Below are 12,627 nucleotides of genomic sequence, written 5' to 3'. Positions count from 1 at the left end.
CTACTTCCCCATATTATTGGGTATTTTTCCCTATATAGTCATCTCCTATATATACTACCTCCTTTAACTGTGAGACCAGAATCTTTGGAAGGTGTCCATGTACATCACAATAACCAGAGATTCTACTCAACTGGCTATCCTGGGGATTCTGCTTGGATCTCTAGTCAGTTAGTGAAATGTCACACAGCAAGCTCTTGGCCTGGGGCCCTGTAGAATTTCAGTGGGTCCAGGACTGATTTCACTACCATGGAAAAGCCTTCTCCTAAAATCCTCTAAGTGAGAGAATCTTTAATATCTTTAGGGAACTCTACTTTCAATGCTGATTTAGATCTATTTTAACTAGAATGATCTATCACTTTGGTTATGTGGGTTCAACTTGTTTGCTGTGAGGTAAGTAATCCTCTGATTGTCTACATGTCTGTAAAATTTTAAAACTGCACAAAAATCGACAAGAAAAAGGAACTTGGGAATTGCTAAATTTATAATACAATTCCAGAAATCAAGTGGAAGGGAGGTTCATAATAACTTGGCTGTAAGATTATAGTTATAAGTTGTTGGGATTTTTTAAAAAACAGATTTAGACAAATAGTATCTCTATCTTCTTTATCCAGAAACCACTATTCAACATATCACCCCTGCTTTAAAAAAGCAAAAATAGCAGTCAGTTTAGATACAAGTTTGAAAAAGAGAGGGGTAGGGAACAAAGATTCCATAACATCAAAGTGGGAGACTTTTGGGGCCAAATGCTAAGATTCACCCCAGTTCAGGGCACTTCTCATTTCCCGTGCCTCCTCTTCTTTCTGGCTACCAAACGCTCCAAGCCTGTGTGTTGATGGCCACCGCGCTGGGAAACAAGCAGTAACTACAGTGGTCCCCTCGTCACAACACTGGTCTGAGGAATTAGGATAAGCCCCCTTACACTTGCCGTGGTAAAGAGAAATATGTTAAGAATAGGAAATATAATTTTATCTGTGGCATAGACAAATCTCTAATACAGGAGCATGTTTTATAATGTGATTTACTGTGTTATCTATTAACTACATCCTTTCTAATAATTATAAAATTGGCTTAACTAAACTATATTCACTCAAAAAGTGGGCTCAAGTGCTAAAACAAAAATTACTTAGGACTTTTCACATCTAAATGAGAATCCCAAAATGGAGCTAAAATAGATGACTTCATAAAGCAAAGGGAACTCTGTAGCCCCGGGAATATGTGAAATCCCTCTTTCGCGAGGTGAAAAATTTCTCTTTCACTCATATTCCAAAACAAGTTAGAAAATTAAAGCTGCATGAATGGTCCCCAAATGAGATAAGTTCTTCTATTTGAATAAAAAAATCCATTAGGTTTAAGCATTAAAGAAGCAAACTAGGTACCATAAAAGTTTAATTCTTGATCCATTGTTTACTTGCTACCAAATGGTTTGGGGGAATTTTTTTTCACTGTAATTCTTTTCCAACATAAAATTATTGTGAAGGGCCAGGAACACCGGAATGATCTAAAGTGCCGCAGGGGTCATGGAGAGGAGCACAGGAGGGTCACTGCCCCCTGGCCCTTGCCTGAGTCTCCACAGCTGCCTTGTCATTGGCAGGTTCCCCTCACACAAGCTGGTCAAAATGTCCCTGATGCTGACACCAGGCTCAGTGATTCATCCACGACTCCCTCAACTCTCCATTTCTTCACCTACTTTTTCAGTTACACATTCCACCTCTATTTATTAAACGCCTATTATAAGCATACACATACAACACATGCCAAGCCTCAAGGACCTTGATTTAGTAGAGGATAAAAGGCAAGTGGATATGCAATAAGAACACAAACATGTGCCACTCCAGGGATAAGTACCCAGTAATAAGGAACCTTATAGGGCTTACCCAGCTTCACAGGTGAGAGGAAACTTCCTGGAAAAGGCAGGATTTAAACTAAAACTTTAAGGATGAATAGCAGCTGGCCACGCCAAGAGACGGGAGTGCAATGGTAAGGAATGTTACAGGTTGGTGGCACAGCATGTGAAAGGCAAGGAGGAGCAAACGCAGAAGGTCCCATATGGTTAAAAAAGACAGCAAGGTGGGACCTGAGTGAGAGCAGATCCACTCCTGCGCTTTGCCTATGGGGATTACAACTTACCGCCATCACCTCTCTCTGAGAGGTTAGCAAATCAGAGAAAAGAATCTCCTTGCACAGGAGAAAGGACTCAAGTCTTAGTGAGATATATGCCATTGCTGTCTCTGTTGCTTTTAGCAGCACGGGGAACACTAGTCAATACTTAATTTTAGAACATTTGTCACAGGCTATCCGAAATTAAGACAATGAAGAGATTGGATCTGCAGGTAAGAGGTTCCTAGCTCCAGCTGAAATATCTAACTCCTACACTGCATATAAAACATAACTCCATATATAAAAAACTGATGAATGTAATTCAGCAATGAATAAATCATGGCTAGTGAAGGTATCAATGTACTCATCTTATAACGAGGACTTATCGCAGCAACGAGGGCAGAAATGGGAGGGCAGTGAACTCAGTACCTGGAGCAGCTGGGCCTGGTCGTCTCTGAGTTCTTCAGCAAGTCGCTGGCCCCTCAACCCTCATCTACACAAGACATAGTTGCCTTGGTTGTTGCCAACACTTCTAAAACCCATTATTCTGGCAGGTTATCATCATCAAGAGCACTTAATCGCCAAAGGCAAGGACTTAAATAACTTTTGTAAGTCACAGACTTACTACAGTTTGAGAAAAAAAGAGCACGGGCCCTCAAACTGTCTTAAATTCAAAAAACAAACAGTTAAGTTTATGTACCATTTAAAAGTTGTCAAATCACGCATAACCAAGTATAAAGATAATTAAAATTTCAGGACAAGTAAATGAGATGATATTTTCTTTTTAGAAAAGAGAAAGTAAAAAATTTAACATAACCAGGCAGGCAATGATTGGGGTTGCTCACTTCCCGTTCCGTTGCTTTCATTTCCCTCCTTAGGTTAAAATACCCCTAACATGTAAATTATTCCACTAAAGACTTCCAGAGTCTTTCTTAGCAATTTGCAGGGATGTGTATGCAAAGGGAATTATTTCTAGACTTTCACATGAAAGAAAAGGGCTAAGAATCATTGGGGACTTATAAAACAAAGCAAACCAAAGTGGGTAAATGTATATGCAAAGCAGAAGCAAATAACTGAGGACCCCAATTTTAACCATTTAGAAATGTTTTAACAGTAAAAAGTGGATATTCTATGATTTTAGGAACCTTGTAGTAAAGGGTTAACTCTGCTTAAGAGTATCTACTGACTGCCAGGTACTATATTAAGCACTTAGGATTCTTCTGGTCTCATAATTCTATCAGGTGGGTATTGTCTCTATTTTAACTGTATTGAAACTAAGTAGGAACAAAGGCCCAGAGTAGTTAAGCAATTAGATAAAGTTACACAGCTTAGAAAGTGAAGAAGCTACGCTATGGATCCCATTCTGGTCAACATCAAATCTCATTCTCTTCCAAAAGATGATGCAGACTTTAAACATCAAAGTAAACAAATTGAAGACATTTTCTCTTTTTGTATGATTCTCTTAAATATATGCCATCATTTCAAGGGAAGCTTATGCTAAGCATGACTTCATAAACAAATCACTTGTGAAAGAGAAAAACCACATCCAGGGTAAAGTCATAGTTGAAAAAGCCTTATTTCAGAGAGTACTTCCTGAAAGAGACAAAGCAGCAATTACAGCCGAGCGAGTAACAAGTCCTAGTACCAAGTATAACATTTGAAACAACTTTTTAAAGCAACAGAAGAGACTAAAACAAAAGAAATATAGCATTTCTTAAATATACCATTTCTAGAAAGAGCTATTTTAACACAAGCAACTCAAAGATATCTCTTTTATAGAACTGGGTATACCACAAAATGTTCCTCTCAACTACAGTCTTCTGACGGACAGGAGGTAAGTAGCATTTAATTAATTTTCTCACAGATTATCAGACGTAATGCTGTACTTACTAAATTTCAAAAGCATTGTTTTATTATAACACATTACTGAAACTGTTAGTGAACGACCTTAAAATGGGTTATGCTGTCATCTTGCATTAGTAACATGATTTTTCATTTATTTTCAATACTGTTTTACATTAATAGTAAATTAATTTTTTTCAACTTAAAATGTTGATAAGATAGATCATAAGTATATTTAGAAGTCCTTGTCACTTGGTTTCAATTACATTGTTTCACAAAATGTACTTAAAGGCTTTTAAGAAAAGAAAGACTATAGATAATCAGGGAATCTAAAGCTTTTAAAACACTGACTTGAAAGCTGATCACTTTTCAATGTTTTTCCAAAAATTCATCCGTGTATGCAGAGCACAACCTACACTGGTGATGCCCTTAAATCACAGGCATCACGCATATTTTTTTCAACCCTAAGCAAATGAATACAAGGTTGGTGAAAAAAACAGCTTGAGCCCGATGAGGAGAAAAAGACTTACTCAAAAATGGTTTGTAAGTATGGAACGTATGTGACAAAATTCGGGGATGGGGATTGGTGGAGAGATGCAATATTAAAAGAGAAAAAAGGATACAAAATTTCATTTATAATTGCTACTATTTAAAAATTCATTGAAATTAAAAATAAGAATCAAGCCTCCAAAATTACTCTCGTTTGTATGATCCTGAGATTCAATTTTCCTATGTAGTATTTTTCTCATTTGATAGAAATCAATATTCTACTCACATCAATATTTGGAAATTTCAAAATACAAGCTTTTAAATATACAGAATTCTATTGCAAAATTCATATTTAACCTTAATATTTGGCAAACTAGCTGTAGTTAGGAAGGAAAGAAAGAAGAAAGGGAGGGAGGGAAAAAACAAATTCCTATCTTGCGTTTGTCCACAGCAATTGCTCAAATTAACTTTAAATTATCAACAGCCCACGATACCACTGACCAGACTGCTAATCTCCCCCACAGTTTTCACTAAAGAGAGACGCAGGACTGAATTAGTCCACTCTGCAAGGTGACATTTTTGAAGGAAATTTTCTTACTCCTCCATATTTAAAGGGGATGCCACAAGGTTCCATCTCTTTGTAGCAAGTCTATTTTTAAAATCACTGTTGTTGGCGTTGCATCGTAGGTGATGGAAGTTTCACACAAGGAGGGTCAATGATATTTACAATCACAACTAAACTCCTTTCCATTGGAAATAGACATTTGTTTTTTTTTTTTTTTGGTGATGGGAGTAAGTTTCTGCATACACAGAAAGTTACTGAGTGACTTCTTATTAATAACCACTTGTCTTTGATATTCCTTTTTTAAATTGAATTTGACAAATAATATTTAAGCTTCTGTATCAAGAGTGAGGGCATGAAAGTTACTACACTAGCAATATCTTACTCTCAAGGTGTTACTTTCTGTGCACTACTGCAGCAGTGAAATCCACTGCCAGCACACTGGTAAATACCTTCTGGAAGAATCAGCATTAGGCACTACCAACTGTGCATTAAAAACTAGTTCATCTATTGTTTAAAGAGTCAAGTTTTTGATCTGTAGACCATGGCACAAGATACTGCCGTTTCTAGACCTATGATAATTTAGAGAGCATATAATACTATGAAGAAGTGTTTGCACTTAAAAAAAAAACAGGTTTAATAGCCAACTGAGTAAGTCTTCATTGACAAACTAGAGAGGAGCTGCTGTGGGTCAGCTCACCAAAGGTTCCTTTCTTCGCTCATCCATCAGTTTAGCAAATATTTACTTACTGACTACCTAGTATGCACTGAATAGGCACTGGGGATATAGCCGTGAAAAGGAAAAGGTCTTGCTCTCAAATGAGAATTACTGTGAATATCCAGTAATTAACCAATTACATGGTTCCTTTATTAGTTTTCTAATACATATTTTATACATTAAGATTGTATTTAATGAGGAGAAATTCATGATTTGGACATTACTAATCTGGGTTACAAAATATTTAAACAGAATAAAGATGATAAAAAGTGGCAAACTATATTTCGTAAGATTCAAAATTCAGAATGACCTCTCCGCAATTAATCCCAATCAAAGAATGCTTATTTTAGGAATAACTGCTACCCAATTTTATGCTATAGAAAAAAAATAAGGAAAAAGTTATTCTTTAGGGAAGAAGAGAGGTGGCCAGGAACAGAGAAAATGAATAAATCTGCCAGTGCATTATGACACACCAGACCATTTTAATAGATTAGTACATATTAGTAATAATATCTAGGGAATGTATTTCTTGATATATACTAAGACACATATATTGACTCTACAACATAAAATACTCTCGATACTAAAATCCACTGACATATCAAGTGTGAGAATGTTAAACATTTATTTTCAAACAAAGTGTTTTATTCTTCCTATTTGACTTAACTATGTTACAGTTTCTAAGTGTCATGGTCACCAACAAGCTATAAGATGACCACCCCTCACAATCAAGTTCAACTTGGCCCTTCTAACGACTCCCATCCAGACGAATACAAAATCGCAGCCCTCGTCTTCTACAGCTGCATCTTCATAATTGGATTATTTGTTAACGTCACTGCCTTATGGGTTTTCAGTTGTACCACCAAGAAGAGAACCACTGTAACCATCTATATGATGAACGTGGCATTACTGGACTTAATATTTATAATGAGCTTACCCTTTCGGATGTTTTATTATGCAAAAGGTGAATGGCCATTTGGAGAATACTTCTGCCAGATTCTTGGGGCTCTCACGGTGTTTTATCCGAGTATTGCGCTATGGCTTATTGCTTTTATTAGTGCTGACAGATACATGGCCATTGTACAGCCAAAATACGCCAAAGAACTGAAAAACACCTGCAAAGCTGTGCTAGCATGTGTAGGAGTCTGGATAATGACCCTGACAACCACCATCCCCCTCCTCCTGCTCTATGAAGACCCAGATAAAGGCTCCACCCCTGCCACCTGCCTGAAGATTTCTGACATCATCCACTTAAAAGCTATTAACATGTTGAACTTCACTCGACTGATATTTTTTTTCTTGATTCCTCTGTTTATCATGATTGGGTGTTACTTGGTCATTATTCATAGTCTCCTTCATGGTAGGACGTCCAAGTTGAAACCAAAAGTCAAGGAGAAGTCTATACGGATCATCATCACACTCATGGTGCAGGTGCTCGTCTGCTTTATGCCTTTCCACATCTGTTTTGCTTTCCTGATGCTGGGAGGGGACGACAACAGTTACAATCCCTGGGGAGCCTTTACTACCTTCCTCATGAACCTCAGCACCTGTCTGGATGTGATTCTCTACTACATTGTTTCAAAACAATTTCAGGCTCGAGTCATTAGCGTCATGCTATACCGCAATTACCTGAGGAGCGTGCGCAGAAAAAGCTTCCGATCAGGTAGTTTACGGTCACTAAGCAACATAAACAGTGAAATGTTATGAACGATAAGAGGTTTTTTGTCTTCAATCTCTTTAAATTCACTTTACCAACTACCCTGGGGTCAGTGGGTGTTCTGTACGATATTATCAAGTCCCTTCTCTCCTGGAAAAAAATAAAATAAACTTTAAAAACTCTTTTGTGGGATCTTACCATTGTGGCAACATAACTAAATATTCTGAAGTATTCTAATAAATTCATTATTTCTATTTTTAAAACTTGTATAAAACATTTTAATGAGTTATTGGGAGAAAAACATCCATTTTGTGTCTCATATTCAAACCATATCTAAATATATAGTTTACCTAACTTTCTGGATTTAATTCTATGTACAAGTGAGTAACGATGTCAATCAAATTAGTAGGCAAAAAAAATCCACCTACTGTGTGAAATAACTTGATTGAATTATTTTCTATCTAGATGCAGCTCCCTTTGGTTTAATTTACACTCAGATGGATGGTCCCAATCCAATATTTTGTGTTCTAAATACCAAATTTCCAGGAATCCTACACAAACAACTATGTTCAACTCATCACTGTTAGTTGCTACAGAGCAAAATTAGCAGAAGCAAGCACCTGAGGGGGCCTGTAAAGGCCATCACCATCAGCCCTCCTCTACTCCCAATTCATTTTCTTTTGGAAACAGGCTATAGTCATTCAACAAACACTCACTGAGAGCCAACTAAGCACCACACTCGACTTAAGACCAATGCGGGATACCTAACCCAAGATCCTATTTCCGCCCAGTAATGTAAGCTTATTCTTATGACATGAGGCTTCTACTACCCAGTGAAATATCTTTCTCCAATGTAAATAGTTGCTCTTCTTATGTGATTAGACATCACAGCACAAAAGAGATGGATTTTTCCCCAGACCATATGTCACAGTATAAATAGCACTACTTAGGTTCCTTGCATTCTTATCCCAGCCTTGCCATTTAATTTCCCCTAATAAAGTAACAAACCAAGTAACTTCTCTACTTAAAAAGAAAAGGAAGTTAACCATAATCTATAAAACCCATATTATTCTAAAGATTATGGAAATACACAAATGAGTAAAGCATAACTTCATCTCTACTAAATCACTTTTATAGCTATTAACATAATCACCTCCTAATGGGACTAAGAATCAAATAAATGCTTTGGTTATAAATGTATTTCTATCATTAATATGGATAAATTCATATTCTTAAAAAAAAAAGATAAACACAAAGAAGCCTAATCATCAAATAGCATTTTAGTATGAGAAGATCCCTTGGACGATTTTCTGGTCTAATCCTTCTGTTTTAAATATAAAAAAACTGCGGTCCAAAGAGGTTATCTGACTTGCTCAGTTAAAGAACCAGGAATAGAAACCAAATTCAGAGGCTGGCCCCATGCTGTAGTGGTGAAGTTCAGCAAGCTCCACGTCAGTGGCCTGGGTTCACGGGTTTAGATGCCAGGTGTGGACCTACACCACTTGTCAGCTGTGGCGGAAACCCACATACAAAAAATAGAGCAGGATGGGCACAGATGTTAGCTCAGGGCCAATCTTCCTCAAGCAAAAAGAGGAAGATTGGCCATGAATGTTAGTTCATGGCCAATCTTCCTCACCAAAAAAGAAAAAAAAAAAGCACAGACAAGCTTATAGAATGTAAACATTCTCAGAGCTACATAAGATAAAGGAGTCAAGGTGTACTGAGATGTAGTTTCTCAAAAATAGAAAACTACTTGAAGTTTTCACTTTGAATACTCAAGCGAGCAAGACACTTTAATCAATATCTTTAAACGAATTTCTACAACAAGGGAAATAATTCCTGTATTTGATATGTAGGCTTATGGTTGGTATATATACATCATAGCCTACTCTCAACTATACGGATTAATCTACTCTTACATAATTTATTAAATGGTAGGTTCTCTGCAACGGCTTTTCTTGTTTAGAAGAATCTAATCTGAGAAGACAAAACACAACAAAAGACTTTGTCAACACAAAGTCAACAAAGTGAAAATGTATGTCATGGTTCTCACAATAAAACTACAGATAATCTAAAACACAGTTAATTAAAAAATATTTTATTTAGTGTTGTAATCAGATATGTTTTAACATCATATGTAAAAACAAAATTCTACTGATTCTGGAGGGGTTTGATTCTGGGAAACAATATAACATCCACATGTAAATACTAACAATTAAAAAATAATAGCTATATAAGGACAGGTGTATGACAGTCACGGTTCACTAGAAGCACCTAGCATACACAGCTTTTAATAACGGAGCTATCTTTACTTTCAAAACCTAATGGTTACATTCTCTGAATTTCAAATAACAATTATGAGAATCTATCAGATGCCAGGTATAACGTCTATGCAAAGCACTAGAAAAAGAGATGAACAAGTCTAAAGTCAAAGATCTTAGCTTACAGTCTTATGGGGCTACACTGTAATCAAGGCTATCCCTTCAACATTACTCAGTGTAAGGCAATGGGCACGTAAAGTAAAACTAGTTCGCCCTCAAAGAGCTAGGAGGGTGGCACAGAAGACCCAGATAATGATAATGATAATGACGATGCAATGTAATAAATGCTAATAAGGATCTTAATAAATTTGTTAGAATACACAAAAAAGGAAAATTATCCTGCCAAAAGGTGACAGGGTGCAGAAAGAACACCTAATAGGCATGAGAATACAAATACATAGCATGTTGAGAAAGGTGAATGACCAACTGGGGAGTGGCTTCAAACACTGGATTTGGGGTCAGATTATGAGGGCTTTGAAGGGAAAGAAGAAAACCAACATGTGGTGGGGGAAGGGGTGCGGATAATAGTGCTAGGATGTTTATATAAGTGGGCTTATTATTCTCTCCACTGCCCTGTGAAATATAGAGTATGACCCTCAATTTACATATGAGGGTCGTCAATAAACTGAGCTCAGGAAATCAAACTTGAGAGAAGTAACTTGCTCAACATTACACACAAGTATACGTGGCAGAGTTGGCATCTCAAATCTGGTCTACCTGATGGCAAAGCCTATGCCATTCCCTCTATTGCAGATTGTCTTGATGCCCTCTTGGAGGAGTTTAGTTCTTATTCTGAAGAAAATGAGGATTTAAAGGTTTTAAAAGGAAGACGGCATCGTCAAACTTGTATTTTAGGAAGATAACTTCTGATAACATTGCATGGAATGCTGTAAAGCTGATAGACTAGTTACAGAATACTGCAAAAATCTGGCAAGAAAAGATTACAGTTTAGACTGAGATAATAACAGCAGGAATGGAGAAGATGGGATGAACAAATGATTTATACAGGACTTCAAATTAATAAGACTTGGTGCCCTACTCCAATGATGAGAAAAGGGAAAAATTTCCAGCTTGGATGACTGAGTAGATGGCAAATGCCATTAACTAAAATAAGGAGTACAGAAGGAGGAGAAGATGAGAGTATAGAACAGATGAGAGCTTCTGAACATGATAAATTTCCTTTGAGTCTTAAAAGTCACTAGGAAATATGACTCTAGAAAGATCAGGAATGTAATATGGACTGGAAATAAAGTCTTGGGAACCAACAATAGATGTTAACTGTAGTTGAAGTCATGAGAATGGATAAGACAGCTCTGAGGAAGCACTTGGTAAGCTTGAGAAAGGAGCTGCAGATGGTAAATAAGATCAAAAAGGACCAGGAGAAAGTAGTGTACTGGGACGCAAGGGAGCAGGTTATTTCATGAAATAATGGGACGTCAAAAGCATGTAATGTGCTATTGAAAGGTCAAATAAGATGGTAAGCCACTGGCTTTAGAAATCAGTTGGTTATTGGTGACTGTTAGAAGTTTTAATAGTTGTGAGGTAAAAAAAAGAGAGAGAGAATTATATAGGAAGTGAAGAATTGTAGATAGTGCAGATAAATTTGGCATTGATGGGAAAGAAAAAGGCAACAAGATGTTATGTGAAAAACACTGCAAATTTCACAGCACGTTGACTAAAGAGAGTAGTTCCTCTCCTGAGTTTCTGAAGCTTTGCTACCATCAAATAAAAGATATATTTACAAAATGCAAAGTTTATTTACTGAGGTAAAGATTAATGTTCCAAGAAGTCTATGTTTCAGAAAGCTTTAAGATTCTAAAAAGCCATAGTGTAACATTTCATGATTTGAAAAGGAAAGAGAATTCTATTCTCTTTCAGGTGATGGTTGAATTAACATTCATATTGTCTTTCAAAGGGTAGCCTATAACTTTCAGATTTACTCAGATTTACAACTCTTGCTACAAACTAAGATTTAAATACATAAATGCCTTCTTGCCTTAATAAAAAAATATTCTCAACAACTTCAAAACTGAACCAATCCTCCTCATATGGACCAGTTAATAGGATTCTATAAAGAAATAAATGTCATTCATATAAAGAAATAACTGTCATTCAACTCCATATGCAATAGGAAAAAAAAGTCATTAGACAAGGAGACAATATAAATAAGAATTAAAAGCTATGTTACTACCCATCCCCAACATTTATTCTAACTCAAACACACATGACACACAAATACCCTTCCATAACTCAGCAGGCCTATAGAGAACCAAAAAGAATTGGTCTGGATGAGAAATGTTTGGGAAAAATTAATGATTTAGCAATGCTGCTTCTTTTCAGAATCAACATGGACTCATTCCTGATGACTACACTATTTTCCACAATAGCAGAATAGTCAACCGAAACTACTCAGTCTAATTACAATTACAACCCATGGAACTCAACAAAAACTGCATGATTATTATGATACAGAATGTTACCTGTCTCCATTCAAACATTATTACAATCACACATGATTAAAACAGCTAAAGGTTGACACTCATGCCAACCATAATTCAGTAAATCCCATAAAGGGCAGCTGCACCATAAATATTAACAATGTAAATGTGACAGCTATTAGACCACTAATTATATTTTAAAAATAGAGATCCACAGTGAATTTGAATCAAGATACATACTATAGCCTAACAGTTCTCAAAACACACATTTAAAATTAAAATAAGGCTGAAGTTGGTACACACAGAATTTTAAATATCTGGTATCTTTATTTCGTAGTATCTCATTTCTCAAAAAATGTCTCAGATACTTAATTCAGAGATGCTTTAAGGTCATTTATACATGCTAACAACTCTGCTCCTAGATTAGTTATTTCATAAACTAATACATGTTTTTTGTTTTGTTTTGTTTTTAAAGAACATAACACAATACGAAAGCACATACA

At 36.3% G+C, this 12,627-nt stretch overlaps 2 protein-coding genes across 5 annotated transcripts in view; one reads left to right on the top strand and one right to left on the bottom strand.

Annotated features, from left to right (window-relative positions):
- Window positions 1–12,627, bottom strand: part of UBAC2 (UBA domain containing 2) — a 187,259-nt gene that overhangs the window by 145,240 nt on the left and 29,392 nt on the right. The gene's annotated exons all lie outside the window — the stretch shown is intronic.
- On the top strand, window positions 102–7,547 carry GPR18 (G protein-coupled receptor 18). 2 transcript variants are annotated; one of them, XM_005601314.4, is made up of 3 exons: window positions 102–390; window positions 3,877–3,931; window positions 6,386–7,547. In XM_005601314.4, exon 3 carries the CDS (start codon window positions 6,420–6,422, stop codon window positions 7,413–7,415), a length of 996 nt encoding a protein of 331 aa, XP_005601371.1. In that variant the 5' UTR covers window positions 102–390; window positions 3,877–3,931; window positions 6,386–6,419; the 3' UTR covers window positions 7,416–7,547. The 2 variants fall into 2 exon arrangements, with proteins under 2 accessions (XP_005601371.1, NP_001296104.1); NM_001309175.1 differs by lacking the exon at window positions 102–390 and having other exon boundaries at window positions 3,702–3,931; window positions 6,386–7,536.

This window comes from Equus caballus, chromosome 17, assembly GCF_041296265.1.
Source record: "Equus caballus isolate H_3958 breed thoroughbred chromosome 17, TB-T2T, whole genome shotgun sequence".
In the NCBI taxonomy this organism is placed as follows: domain Eukaryota; kingdom Metazoa; phylum Chordata; class Mammalia; order Perissodactyla; family Equidae; genus Equus; species Equus caballus.
The sequence above is the reverse complement of the archived record's forward strand: the minus strand, read 5'-3'. Positions and strand labels throughout refer to the sequence as shown.